Here is a 15,000-nt window from a genome sequence, read left to right as displayed (position 1 = left end):
GGCTATACCAATCTCTTGCCATAGGTTCTGGTCCCCCCCCCCCTACCCCCCCCCCCCCCCGAAACATTTACCTAAATCTACGTAAAGTGTACAACCTGCTCTTTTCTCTTCCGTACCTGTTTTCCAGGATAGGACCACCGGAACTCGACAAACATGCCAAACTCTACCGTGGCATTACAGTTGAGCGTCAGGGCCTCCCCCATGATCAGCTCCACCGAGTCCTCTGGATACAACTTGACGTCGTAGAGCTGACTTCCTGTTGGGGGGGGGGGGGGGGGGGTGAGGACAGTTACCATGACAGCACCATAGTGACAAACAGAGCTGGCCCAGAGAAGTTGAGTCTCTTTGGCCCACACCATGTCCCTGGGCCTCTGGCACCATTCCATTACTTTTAACTCACATCCTTCCTTTCTCTCTTCCTTGAAGTAGTCACTTGAAGAAAATGACCTATCTACCAACATTGGGTCAGTGACAGTTGCATAGGTTTACACCTATCCAGTCATTAGAGATCAGTGATTAATTCAACTAAGTGAGGAAAGGTGGTTTGAACTAAGTATTTGAACAAGGCTTAGGGCTGGAGTGGGCTGGCTCTGTCGACTCGAGGCTGAGCTGATCTGTTGAAATATCCACCTTTCCAGCTGTCGTCACCTAATCAGCGCCCGACCAGGAGCTCTCTAATTGTGAAGCACAAGGTGAGGCTCTCTGCTCTTAATGGAACAAATGAGGACTCTAACATTCATACAGTATGGCCATCTCTAATGATATAGAGAGACATGCAGTATGGCCATCTCTAATGATATAGAGACATGCAGTATGGCCATCTCTAATGATATAGAGACATGCAGTATGGCCATCTCTAATGATATAGAGACATGCAGTATGGCCATCTCTAATGATATAGAGACATGCAGTATGGCCATCTCTAATGATATAGAGACATGCAGTATGGCCATCTCTAATGATATAGAGACATGCAGTATGGCCATCTCTAATGATATAGAGACATGCAGTATGGACTGAGAGGGAATCCATCCCTGAAATAATTTAATTTAATTATGACTCTCATTTCCTATCAGTCATGAGGTCAAGAGACCCTTAGGTCTCTAGTTGTACTAGTAGTGTACACTAGGTAGAGTGTGAGTTCTGTCAACCTGAGGGTGGAGAGGTCATATTTTTCATGTAGGGTGGCTGTGTACTAGGTAGTGTGTACTATGTAGTGCATAGTTACCTGTGAAGTGAACCACGTAGTGGGGAGAGCGGTACACTCTCCCCTGTAGTCCAGCTTGGCAGTACAATCCGAAGAGGAAAGGTCTGGAGTCTAAGGTTTGTCTAGGGATGGACCAGCCTCTTTTACTGTCCCACACCATCCCCTCATCCTCCAGGGGCATAGGTATCGTCTCCCACTGGGGAGAGAGGAGAGGAGAGAGGGATGAGAGAGGAGAGGGGGATGAGGAGAGGAGAGAGGGACGAGGAGAGGAGAGAGGGATGAGAGAGGAGAGGCGGACGAGGAGAGGAGAGAGGGATGAGAGGAGAGGGGGATGAGAGAGGAGAGGTGGGCAAGGAGAGGAGAGGAGAGAAGGATGAGAGGAGAGGGGGACGAGGAGAGAGAAATGAGTGGGGGATGAGAGGGGAGAGGGGGATATGAGGGGATAAAGGGATGAGAGGGGGATAAGAGGGGAGAGAGGGATGAGAGGAGAGGGGGACAAGGAGAGAGGAATGAGAGGGGAGAAGGGGATGAGGGGAGAGGGGGATAAGGAGAGAGGAATGAGAGGGGAGAGTGGGATGAGAGGGGATAAAGGGATGAGAGGGGGGAGAGGGATGAAGGGAGAGGGGGACAAGGAGAGAGGAATGAGAGTGGGATGAGAGGGGATAAAAGGATGAGAGGGGGATAAGAGGGGAGAGAGGGATGAGAGGAGAGGGGGACAAGGAGAGAGGGGAGAGTGGGATGAGGGGAGAGGGGGACAAGGAGAGAGGAATGAGAGGGGAGAAGGGGATGAGGAGAGGAGAGAGATGAGAGGAGAGGGGGTCAAGGAGAGAGAAATGAGTGGGGGACGAGAGGGGAGAGAGGGATGAGGGGGGAGGGGGATGAGAAGGGAGAGGGGGATGAGGAGAGAGTGGGATGAGAGGGGAGAGGGGGATGAGAGGGGAGTATCTGGGATGAGAGGAGAGGGGGATGAGGAGAGAGGAATGAGATGGGGATGAGGAGGAGAGAGGGATGAGAAGGGAGATGGGGATGAGAGGGGATAGAGGGGAGAGAGGAGGGAGAGCGGGATGAGAGGGGAGAGAGGAGAGAGGGATGAGAGTGGAGAAGGGGATGAGGAGAGGAGAGAGGAATGCGAGGGGGATGAGGAGAGAGGGATGAGAGGGGAGAGGGGGATGAGGAGAGGGTTAATGGATGAAGAGGATGGCTATTGGGAAAATAAAGAGAATGGACGGTGATTGGTGAAAAGAGGAGAGAAGAGAAGAGTACAGTAGAGGAGAGAGAGAGAGAGAGAGCCCTGCAATGCCAAGAGCTGAGCAAAGAAAAGAGTCCCCTCATCCAGCTGGTCCTGGGGCTGAGTTGTTTCTTAATTTTGTACTATTTTCTACATTGTAGAATAATAGTGAAGACATGAAAACGATGAAATAACACATATGGAATCATGTAGTAACCAAAAAAGTGTTAAACAAATCAAAATAGCATTCTTCAAATATTCTTCGAATAGCCACCATTTGCCTTGTTGACAGCTTTGCACACTCTTGGCATTTATGTGGGCACGCGAAGCTCTTATGCCCCAAACCCCCACAATCAAAGCACCGCAGACTATCTGTGGTGGCAAACCCCACGTAGAGCCCCTCCCCATGCCTCCCTTTAAAATGCACATTTAACTGTTGCTCTGAAATATGAACATTTGCCTCCGGAACGAAACAACGAGCTTAACTGCATCTGCCTAAAAACCTGCCGACAGTACACGAAAACTGCTAACAAACTTACCAAAACGACTCAGCTCTTTCCTGATTTGATCATATGTAATGAACGGAGACAGGGTCACAACTACTACCCTTGTCGAAGGAGTCGAAAAAGGAGAAATCGGCAACAACACATCCCTTACAAATATTCCATTAGCAATCAGCCGACCCATAAAATGTACTCTTTTCATGAACACAACCACAGCTTTGTTCATTCTGGTTACAGAATGTATAACTACAGCTCCTACCGCGAACAGAACCTCCTCCACCTTAACTCCATTTTCAGGAACACATGCCGTATCGACCGCGTCTCCTCCGCTGTGAAGCCGTCGCACTGTTCAAACCCCAGGAAACTAAAACTCTGTCCACTTCCACCCTAACTTTGAACAAAAACTGTGTGGGTACTGCTAAACTAACAGTGCGTTAACCCTCCACCAAAAATGTTTAAGAAAATACCAAAGAAAGAATCAAGAAAACACATAGCCTCTCAACTACAAAACACGCCCAGCATGCACTGAGAGAGAGAGAGACAGACAGAGACAGAAGTGAAGGTACCAGATAAAGTGTGACGTTGAGGTCGGGCACAGTGACTAGACAAGGTACTGTGATGTGAGTGGAGGATCTTGATATGAAGATGGTCTCCAGGTCCCCGTTGCTTCCTCTGTTTCTCCTGAGGAAAGGCTGCTCCAAATCTGGAGGAATGGAGACAGGACAGTCAAGGCAGTCAGAGGACAACGACAAAGATAATACACACGTTTAGAACGAAGACAATCAGTTGAAACGTGATCGTTTGTGTTGCCGCTTGGCTGGAACAAAAGTCTTTACATACAACCCTTTGGGATTAATAAAATACTCATCTCATCTCACCAGTCCTCTGTGTATAAACAATATAACAGCATATCTTTTTTATTTTATTTTACCTTTATTTAACTAGGCAAGTCAGTTAAAAATAACAAATTCTTGTTTCCAATGACGGCCTAGGAACAGTGGGTTAACAGCCTTGTTCAGGGGCAGAACGACAGATTTGTACCTTGTCAGCTCTGCAATTCGATCTTTCGGTTATAAATCCAACACTCTAACCACTAGGCTACCTGCCTCCCCTACACTCTAACCACTAGGCTACCTGCCTCCCCTACACTCTAACCACTAGGCTACCTGCCTCCCCTACACTCTAACCACTAGGCTACCTGCCTCCCCTACACTCTAACCACTAGACTACCTGCCGCCCCAATATTGCAATCTAGTAATTTGCTCCTAGCGCCACAGATAGAACAATGAGCCAGATGTTTCACACCGGATGTATAAATGTGAAGCATCCGGTTGGCGTTTCCTCTCACTACCAAATATGGTGCTGAGAGGAAGCCCAGTGGCCCAGTGGCTGGCAGAGGGAGAAGGTAAACTGACATTCTGATCATTTTCTCCTTGATGAAACATTTGAAATCAATACAGTTTTCTGTTCCCAGAACTAAAATCTGTTACGAACAAAGTTTTATGTTTTGACTTTACCCTTTGACAAATGTTTAAAAATTGCGTTGTTTAGGTCCACAGACGATGCATTCGCCATCACACTGCACACTGCCCTATCCCATCTGGATAATACCTATGTAAGAATGCTGTTCATCGACTACAGCTCAACATTCAACCCCATAGTACCCTCCGAACTCATCATCAAGCTGGAGACCCTGGGTCACAACCCCGCCCTGTGCAACTGGGTCCTGGACTTCCTGACGGGCCACGTCCAGGTGGCGAAGGTAGGAAACAACACCTCCACTTCGCTGATCCTGCGTGCTCAGCCCCCTCCTGTACTCCCAGTTCACCCATGACTGCGTGGCCATGCACACCTCCAACTCAATCATCAAGTTTGCAGATGACACTACAGTAGTGGGCTTGATTACCAACAATGACAAGACTGCCTACAGGGAGGAGGTGAGGGCACACGGAGTGTGGTGTCAGGAAAACAACCTCTCACTCAACGTCAACAAAACAAAAGGAGATGATTTTGGACTTCAGGAAACAGCAGAGGGAGAACCCCCCCAATCTCATCGATGGGACAGTAGTGGTGAGGTGGAAAGTTATAAGTTCCTCGGCGTACACATCACGGACAAACTGAAATGCTCCACCCACATAGACAGTGTGGTGAAGACCTCAACCTCAGGAGGCTAAAGAAAATTGACTTGTCACCTAAAACCCTCACAAACTTTTAGAGATGCACAATTAAGAGCATCCTGTTGGGCTGTATCACCGCCTGGTACGGCAACTGCTCCGCCCACAACCGAAAGGCTCTCCAGAGGGTAGTGAGGTCTGGCACCACGTCACCTACACCACCACCACATAGCCCCTCTTTCGCCAGGGCAGTGGTCATATTTATTGGATGGAATAGAGAAAATATGCCACTACAATGCCAAAACGCGCCAACTGGCTCTCGTGCTTATCTTTGCCCACCTCCTTGCTTTGTTCTGCCGACTATGATTAATTTGCTCCAATTGAAAACAACAGGCTGTGGTTTATCTTGGGTTAGTTATAAAAAAATCTTTGCTCGCTCTACTTATCAAGGCAATACAACACAACAGAACAGCTCAACAAATAAACAGTTAGAAAACACAGGATCCTGATTGTCTTCATTAAACAGCAAGATAGTTTTACGTCAGGATATCGGTCTGATAGGTGAACGTGATCTATCTCTAAAAATCACTTTGATGTTTCCCGGTTTCTCTCTGTGTATGTTACTGGGACGTCATCTAGATTTCACAGACATTGTCTGCATCCAAACTGGCACCTACAGCCCTACGGACATGAGGAGCTGGTAAAAATAAGGTGACTATAGAAAATAGTGTGAAGGAATAGATAGCTGCCGTTGAAAACAAATCATTTAGTGTGTTTTTTTTTTTGTTGCACTGATCTTAACTTAATGTTTCCCCCATTGTGTCCATCGTCCTCCTGATTCCTGCGTAAAAGCAAAAAACTCAAACAGGAAGTACCAGTGATGCGCTCAATACAGAAGTGGTCCAATGAGGCGAATGCTAAGCTACAGGACTGTTTCACTAGCACTGGAATATGTTCTGGGTTTCATCTGATAACATTGAGGAGTTTACCACACCAATGTTAGAGCTGCAATGTTACAATCTAACCATTGTTAGAAATCCCACTACGACCTCCGACGAGCCATCAAAGAGGAAAAGCATCAATACAGGACCAAGATCGAATCCTACTATGCTGACGCTCGTCGGATGTGGCAGGGCTTGCAAACTATCACAATTACAAAGGGAAATCAGGCCGCGAGCTGCCGAGTGGCTTGAGCCTACCAGACGAGCAACATTAAATGCCTTCTATGCTCGCTTCGAGGCAAGCAATACTGAACCATGCATGAGAGCACCAGATGTTCCGGATTAATGTGTGATCTCGCTCTCCAAAGCCAATGTAAGTAAGACCTTTAGACTTATTTTCCACCATAATTTGAAAATAAATTCATTAAAAATCTATGTGATTTTCTGGATTTTTTTTCCTCATTTTGTCTGTCATAGTTGAAGTGTACCTATGATGGAAATTACAGGCCTCTCTTATCTTTTTAAGTGGGAGAACTTGCACAATTGGTGGCTGACTAAATACTTTTTTGCCCCAATGTAGTCAGGTTACTCATTGAATCAGTACTGGTACTCTGTGTATATAGTCAGGTTACTCATTGACTCAGTACTGGTACCCTGTGTATATAGTCAGGTTACTCATTGACTCAGTACTGGTACTCTGTGTATATAGTCAGGTTAGTCATTGACTCAGTACTGGTACTCTGTGTATATAGTCAGGTTACTCATTGACTCAGTACTGGTACTCTGTGTATATAGTCAGGTTACTCATTGACTCAGTACTGGTACCCTGTGTATATAGTCAGGTTACTCATTGACTCAGTACTGGTACTCTGTGTATATAGTCAGGTTAGTCATTGACTCAGTACTGGTACTCTGTGTATATAGTCAGGTTAGTCATTGACTCAGTGCTGGTACCCTGTGTATATAGTCAGGTTACTCATTGACTCAGTACTGGTACTCTGTGTATATAGTGAGGTTACTCATTGACTCAGTACTGGTACTCTGTGTATATAGTCAGGTTACTCATTGACTCAGTACTGGTACTCTGTGTATATAGTCAGGTTAGTCATTGACTCAGTACTGGTACTCTGTGTATATAGTCAGGTTACTCATTGACTCAGTACTGGTACTCTGTGTATATAGTCAGGTTACTCATTGACTCAGTACTGGTACTCTGTGTATATAGTCAGGTTAGTCATTGACTCAGTACTGGTACTCTGTGTATATAGTCAGGTTACTCATTGACTCAGTACTGGTACCCTGTGTATATAGTCAGGTTACTCATTGACTCAGTACTGGTACTCTGTGTATATAGTCAGGTTAGTCATTGACTCAGTACTGGTACCCTGTGTATATAGTCAGGTTACTCATTGACTCAGTACTGGTACTCTGTGTATATAGTCAGGTTACTCATTGACTCAGTACTGGTACTCTGTGTATATAGTCAGGTTACTCATTGACTCAGTACTGGTACTCTGTATATAGTCAGGTTACTCATTGACTCAGTACTGGTACTCTGTATATAGTCAGGTTACTCATTTACTCAGTACTGGTACTCTGTGTATATAGTCAGGTTACTCATTGACTCAGTACTGGTACCCTGTGTATATAGTCAGGTTACTCATTGACTCAGTACTGGTACTCTGTATATAGTCAGGTTACTCATTTACTCAGTACTGGTACTCTGTGTATATAGTCAGGTTACTCATTGACTCAGTACTGGTACCCTGTGTATATAGTCAGGTTACTCATTGACTCAGTACTGGTACTCTGTATATAGTCAGGTTACTCATTTACTCAGTACTGGTACTCTGTGTATATAGTCAGGTTACTCATTGACTCAGTACTGGTACTCTGTGTATATAGTCAGGTTACTCATTGACTCAGTACTGGTACTCTGTGTATATAGTCAGGTTACTCATTGACTCAGTACTGGTACTCTGTGTATATAGTCAGGTTACTCATTGACTCAGTACTGGTACTCTGTGTATATAGTCAGGTTACTCATTGACTCAGTACTGGTACTCTGTGTATATAGTCAGGTTACTCATTGACTCAGTACTGGTACTCTGTGTATATAGTCAGGTTACTCATTGACTCAGTACTGGTACTCTGTGTATATAGTCAGGTTACTCATTGACTCAGTACTGGTACCCTGTGTATATAGTCAGGTTACTCATTGACTCAGTACTGGTACTCTGTGTATATAGTCAGGTTACTCATTGACTCAGTACTGGTACTCTGTATATAGTCAGGTTACTCATTTACTCAGTACTGGTACTCTGTGTATATAGTCAGGTTACTCATTGACTCAGTACTGGTACCCTGTGTATATAGTCAGGTTACTCATTGACTCAGTACTGATACTCTGTATATAGCCAGGTTACTCATTGACTCAGTACTGACACTCTGTATATAGTCAGGTTACTCATTGACTCAGTACTGGTACTCTGTATATAGTCAGGTTACTCATTTACTCAGTACTGGTACTCTGTGTATATAGTCAGGTTACTCATTGACTCAGTACTGGTACCCTGTGTATATAGTCAGGTTACTCATTGACTCAGTACTGATACTCTGTATATAGCCAGGTTACTCATTGACTCAGTACTGATACTCTGTATATAGTCAGGTTACTCATTGACTCAGTACTGGTACTCTGTGTATATAGTCAGGTTAGTCATTGACTCAGTACTGGTACTCTGTGTATATAGTCAGGTTAGTCATTGACTCAGTACTGGTACTCTGTGTATATAGTCAGGTTAGTCATTGACTCAGTACTGGTACTCTGTGTATATAGTCAGGTTACTCATTGACTCAGTACTGGTACTCTGTGTATATAGTCAGGTTACTCATTGACTCAGTACTGGTACCCTGTGTATATAGTCAGGTTACTCATTGACTCAGTACTGGTACTCTGTGTATATAGTCAGGTTACTCATTGACTCAGTACTGGTACTCTGTATATAGTCAGGTTACTCATTTACTCAGTACTGGTACTCTGTGTATATAGTCAGGTTACTCATTGACTCAGTACTGGTACCCTGTGTATATAGTCAGGTTACTCATTGACTCAGTACTGATACTCTGTATATAGCCAGGTTACTCATTGACTCAGTACTGATACTCTGTATATAGTCAGGTTACTCATTGACTCAGTACTGGTACTCTGTGTATATAGTCAGGTTAGTCATTGACTCAGTACTGGTACTCTGTGTATATAGTCAGGTTAGTCATTGACTCAGTACTGGTACTCTGTGTATAGTCAGGTTACTCATTTACTCAGTACTGGTACTCTGTGTATATATTCAGGTTACTCATTGACTCAGTACTGGTACTCTGTGTATATAGTCAGGTTACTCATTGACTCAGTACTGGTACTCTGTGTATATAGTCAGGTTACTCATTGACTCAGTAGAAGAAGTGTAAAGGAGAAAAGTCATCCTGTGTTATTCCATGAAGTCAAAGATTGTTTTAGTATCTGTGAGGGAGGAGGGGATGGAAGATACAATATAACCGAAGAAGAAGAGTATATGTAATACCTTAGTATCTTGGCTTGTTTTAGTATCTGTGAGGGAGGAGGGGATAGAAGATACAATATAACCGAAGAAGAAGAGTATATGTAATAGTGAGAGATTAGAGCCGTACGTCGTCACTCATCGATTTAATATGACTTTTATTAATGTTGTTTCTCTCTGCGTTGTTGGGGCCGTAAGAAAGCATTTCACATTTATTCTACACCTGTTGATTATGAAGCATGTAACAAATCTAATTAGATTTTGACATTAGGGACAGTGTTTAGTTGTGGCCTAAAGTGTTGAGTGTATATTGTTCACACAGCATGAGGTCTCAGTTACCAATTTACTATGATGATTTACCTGGTTGTTTACCAGCACTCAGACAGTAGTCATTACCTGAGAATAACATACTGCATCCCAAATGGAGCCCTATTCCCTACATAGTGCACTACTTTAGACCAGAGCCCTGTTCCCTATATAGTGCACTGCTTTAGACCAGAGCCCTATTCCCTATATAGATCACTACTTTAGACCAGAGCCCTATTCCCTATATAATCACTACTATAGACCAGAGCCCTGTTCCCTATATAGTGCACTACTTTAGACCAGAGCCCTGTTCCCTATATAGTGCACTAATTTAGACCAGGGCCCTATTCCGAATTTAGTGCACTACTTTAGACCAGGGCCCTATTCCCTATATAGTACACTACTTTAGACCAGAGCCCTATTCCCTATATAGATCACTACTATAGACCAGAGCCCTGTTCCCTATATAGTGCACTAATTTAGACCAGGGCCCTATTCCCTATATAGTGCACTACTTTAGACCAGAGCCCTATTCCCTATACAGATCATTACTTTAGACCAGAGCCCTATTCCCTATATAGTGCACTACTTTAGAACAGAACAGGACAGAGCAGTCTACCCCCCACAGATCAGTCTACCCCCCACAGAGCAGTCTACCCCTCACAGAGCAGTCTACCCCCCACAGAGCAGTCTACCCCGCAGTCTACCCCCCACAGAGCAGTCTACTCCCCACAGAGCAGTCTACCCCCCACATAGCAGTCTGCACCCCACAGAGCAGTCTACCCCCCACAGAGCAGTCTACCCCCCACAGAGCAGTCTATCCCCCACAGAGCAGTCTACCCCCCACAGAGCAGTCTACCCCCCACAGAGCAGTCTACCCCCCACAGAGCAGTAGACCCCCCACAGAGCAGTCTACCCCCCACAGAGCAGTCTACCCCCCACCCCCCCCCCCCCGCTGTCTCTCTCTCTAGCTGTCTCTCTCTCTCTAGCTGTCTCTCTCCAGCTGTCTCTCTCTCTAGCTGTCTCTCTCTCTAGCTGTCTCTCTCTCTAGCTGTCTCTCTCTCTCTCTCTAGCTGTCTCTCTCTCTAGCTGTCTCTCTCTCTAGCTGTCTCTCTCTCTCTCTCGCTGTCTCTCTCTCTAGCTGTCTCTCTCTCTAGCTGTCTCTCTCTCTAGCTGTCTCTCTCTCTCTCTCTCTCTCCTTATATAGTTCTGTTCTTCCCCAGCAGCTCAGAGCAACCAGTTCCTGCTGCTGAAACAATGGTTGCAGTGTGTGGCCAAATACACAGATAGAGCTGAGAAAATACACACAGCCTAAATAGTTAAACAACTCAACAATAAATCACCCCAGGTATGAGGAGAGGGGTGTTATGATGTTAGGAGGGAGGGATGAGGGTCATGGCTGTGAGGAGAGGGGTGTTATGTTGTTAGGAGGATGAGAGATGAGGGTCATGGCTGTGAGGAGAGGGGTGTTATTGTTTGCGTCCCGAATGGCACCCTAAGGGGGCGAGGTGATGAGGTCCGGCAGGGTAATTGAAGCCACATGGTCCCACTTTTATCCTGCCGCCTGTTAGTTCTATTTTACTGCTCACTTCCTCTCCCCTCCTCTCCTCTTCTCTCCTCCCCCCTCCTCACCTCTCCTTTCCTCCCCCCTCCTCACCTCTCCTCTCCTCTCCTCTCCTCTCCTCTCCTCTCCTCTCCTCTCCTCTCCTCTCCTCTCCCCTCCTCTCCTCTCCTCTCCTCTCCTTTCCTCTCCTCTCCTCTCCTCACCCCTCTCCTCTCCTCTCCTCTCCTCTCTCCCCTTCTCATCTCTCCTCTCCCCCCTCCTCTCCCCTTCCCTCTCACCTCTCCCATCCTCTCCTCCCCTCTCCTCACCTTTCCCATCTCCCCTACCTCTCCTCTCTCCTCCTCACCTTACCCCTCTCCCCTCCTCTCCTCCTCCTCCTCTCCCCTTCCCCCTCTTCTCTCCTCTCCTCCCCTTTCCACTCTCCCGTTCCCACTCCCCTCCTCTCCTCTCCTCTCCCCTTCCCCCTCTCGCCTCTCCTCTCCTCTCCTCTCCTCTCCTCTCCTCTCCTCTCCTCTCCTCTCCTCGCCTCTCCTCTCCTCTCCTCTCCTCTCCTCTCCTCTCCTCTTATCCTGTAGCCTGTTAGCTGTAATTTACTGCTGTTGGTTCATCTGGCTCTGATCAGCCTCCAGCAGAGACAAAATATACGCACCCCCAAAATGCCACCTCACTCCCCCCAAACTGTATGTGACCCTAGACTAGAGCCTGTTACCCTAGACTAGAGGACTAGAGGCTATTGACCTAGACTAGAGGCTATTACCCTAGACTAGAGGCTATTACCATAGACTAGAGCCTGTTACCCTAGACTAGAGGACTAGAGACTGTTAGCCTAGACTAGAGACTGTTACCCTAGACCAGAGGACTAGAGGCTGTTAGCCTAGACTAGAGGACTAGAGGCTGTTAGCCTAGATTAGAGCCTGTTACCCTAGACTAGAGCCTGTTACCCTAGACTAGAGGACTAGAGGCTATTACCCTAGACTAGAGGCTATTACCCTAGACTAGAGGCTATTACCATAGACTAGAGCCTGTTACCCTAGACTAGAGGACTAGAGACTGTTAGCCTAGACTAGAGGACTAGAGGCTGTTAGCCTAGATTAGAGCCTGTTACCCTAGACTAGAGCCTGTTACCCAAGACTAGAGGACTAGAGGCTGTTACCCTAGACTAGAGGCTATTAAAATAGACTAGAGCCTGTTACCCTAGACTAGAGGACTAGAGGCTGTGATCCCAGACTAGAGCCTGTTACCCAAGACTAGAGGACTAGAGGCTGTTACCGTAGACTAGAGGCTATTAAAATAGACTAGAGCCTGTTACCCTAGACTAGAGGACTAGAGGCTGTGACCCCAGACTAGAGCCTGTTACTCTAGACTAGAGGACAAGAAGCTGTGACCCTAGACTAGAGCCTGTTACCCAAGACTAGAGCTTGTTACCCTAGACTAGAGGCTGTGACCCTAGACTAGAGGATGTTACCATAGACTCGAGGACAAGGATTAGAGGCTATTATCCTAGACTAGAGGCTGTTACCCTGGACCAGAGGACTAGAGGCTGTTACCCTAGACTAGAGGACTAGAGGCTGTTACCCTAGACTAGAGGCTATTACCATAGACTAGAGCCTGTTACCCTAGACTAGAGGACTAGAGGCTGTGACCCCAGACTAGAGACTGTTACCCTAGACCAGAGGACTAGAGGCTGTTACCCTAGACTAGAGGACTAGAGGCTGTTACCCTAGACTAGAGTCTATTACCATAGACTAGAGCCTCTTACCCAAGACTAGAGGACTAGAGGCTGTGACCCTAGACTAGAGGCTGTGACCCTAGACTAGAGAACTAGGACTAGAGGCTGTTACCCTAGAATAGAGACTGTTACCCTGGACTAGAAGACTAGAGGCTGACCACAGAGTGACTAACAGACCACAGGGTGACTAACAGACCACAGGGTGACTAATGGACCACAGGGTGACTAACAGACCACAGGGGGACTAACAGACCACAGGGTGACTAATGGACCACAGGGTGACTAACAGACCACAGGGGGACTAACAGACCACAGGGTGACTAACAGACCACAGGGGGACTAACAGACCACAGGGGGACTAATGGACCACAGGGGGACTAACAGACCACAGGGTGACTAACAGACCACAGGGTGACTAACAGACCACAGGGTGACTAACAGACCACAGGGGGACTAATGGACCACAGGGTGACTAATGGACCACAGGGTGACTAACAGACCACAGGGGGACTAACGGACCACAGGGGGACTAATGGACCACAGGGTGACTAACAGACCACAGGGTGACTAACAGACCACAGGGTGACTAACAGACCACAGGGGGACTAACGGACCACAGGGGGACTAATGGACCACAGGGTGACTAACAGACCACAGGGTGACTAACAGACCACAGGGTGACTAACAGACCACAGGGGGACTAACAGACCACAGGGTGACTAATGGACCACAGGGGGACTAATGGACCACAGGGTGACTAACAGACCACAGGGTGACTAACAGACCACAGGGTGACTAACAGACCACAGGGTGACTAACAGACCACAGGGGGACTAATGGACCACAGGGTGACTAATGGACCACAGGGTGACTAACAGACCACAGGGGGACTAACGGACCACAGGGGGACTAATGGACCACAGGGTGACTAACAGACCACAGGGTGACTAACAAACCACAGGGTGACTAACAGACCACAGGGGGACTAACGGACCACAGGGGGACTAATGGACCACAGGGTGACTAACAGACCACAGGGTGACTAACAGACCACAGGGTGACTAACAGACCACAGGGTGACTAACAGACCACAGGGGGACTAACAGACCACAGGGTGACTAATGGACCACAGGGTGACTAACAGACCACAGGGGGACTAACAGACCACAGGGTGACTAACAGACCACAGGGGGACTAACAGACCACAGGGGGACTAATGGACCACAGGGGGACTAACAGACCACAGGGTGACTAACAGACCACAGGGTGACTAACAGACCACAGGGTGACTAACAGACCACAGGGGGACTAATGGACCACAGGGTGACTAATGGACCACAGGGTGACTAACAGACCACAGGGGGACTAACAGACCACAGGGGGAATAATGGACCACAGGGTGACTAACAGACCACAGGGTGACTAACAGACCACAGGGTGACTAACAGACCACAGGGGGACTAACAGACCACAGGGGGACTAATGGACCACAGGGTGACTAACAGACCACAGGGTGACTAACAGACCACAGGGGGACTAACAGACCACAGGGTGACTAACAGACCACAGGGGGACTAATGGACCACAGGGTGACTAATGGACCACAGGGTGACTAACAGACCACAGGGGGACTAACAGACCACAGGGGGAATAATGGACCACAGGGTGACTAACAGACCACAGGGTGACTAACAGACCACAGGGTGACTAACAGACCACAGGGGGACTAACAGACCACAGGGTGACTAACAGACCACAGGGGGACTAACGGACCACAGGGGGACTAACAGACCACAGGGTGACTAACAGACCACAGGGTGACTAACAAACCACAGGGGGACTAACAGACCA

The 15,000-nt window shown here is 47.2% G+C and overlaps 1 protein-coding gene across 2 annotated transcripts in view; it reads right to left on the bottom strand.

The window, feature by feature from the left end:
• The window catches only part of flt4 (fms related receptor tyrosine kinase 4), a 193,546-nt gene that overhangs the window by 84,711 nt on the left and 93,835 nt on the right, over positions 1-15,000 (bottom strand). For both annotated transcript variants that reach the window (XM_036970533.1, XM_036970532.1), the window contains exons 4-6: positions 3,505-3,641; positions 1,229-1,403; positions 117-256 (exon numbers count right to left, since the gene is read on the bottom strand). In XM_036970533.1, the coding sequence (XP_036826428.1) occupies positions 117-256; positions 1,229-1,403; positions 3,505-3,641 (452 nt within the window). The remainder of the gene's footprint in view (positions 1-116; positions 257-1,228; positions 1,404-3,504; positions 3,642-15,000) is intronic.

Source organism: Oncorhynchus mykiss, chromosome 31 (assembly GCF_013265735.2).
Source record: "Oncorhynchus mykiss isolate Arlee chromosome 31, USDA_OmykA_1.1, whole genome shotgun sequence".
Classification (NCBI taxonomy): domain Eukaryota; kingdom Metazoa; phylum Chordata; class Actinopteri; order Salmoniformes; family Salmonidae; genus Oncorhynchus; species Oncorhynchus mykiss.
The sequence above is the reverse complement of the archived record's forward strand: the minus strand, read 5'-3'. Positions and strand labels throughout refer to the sequence as shown.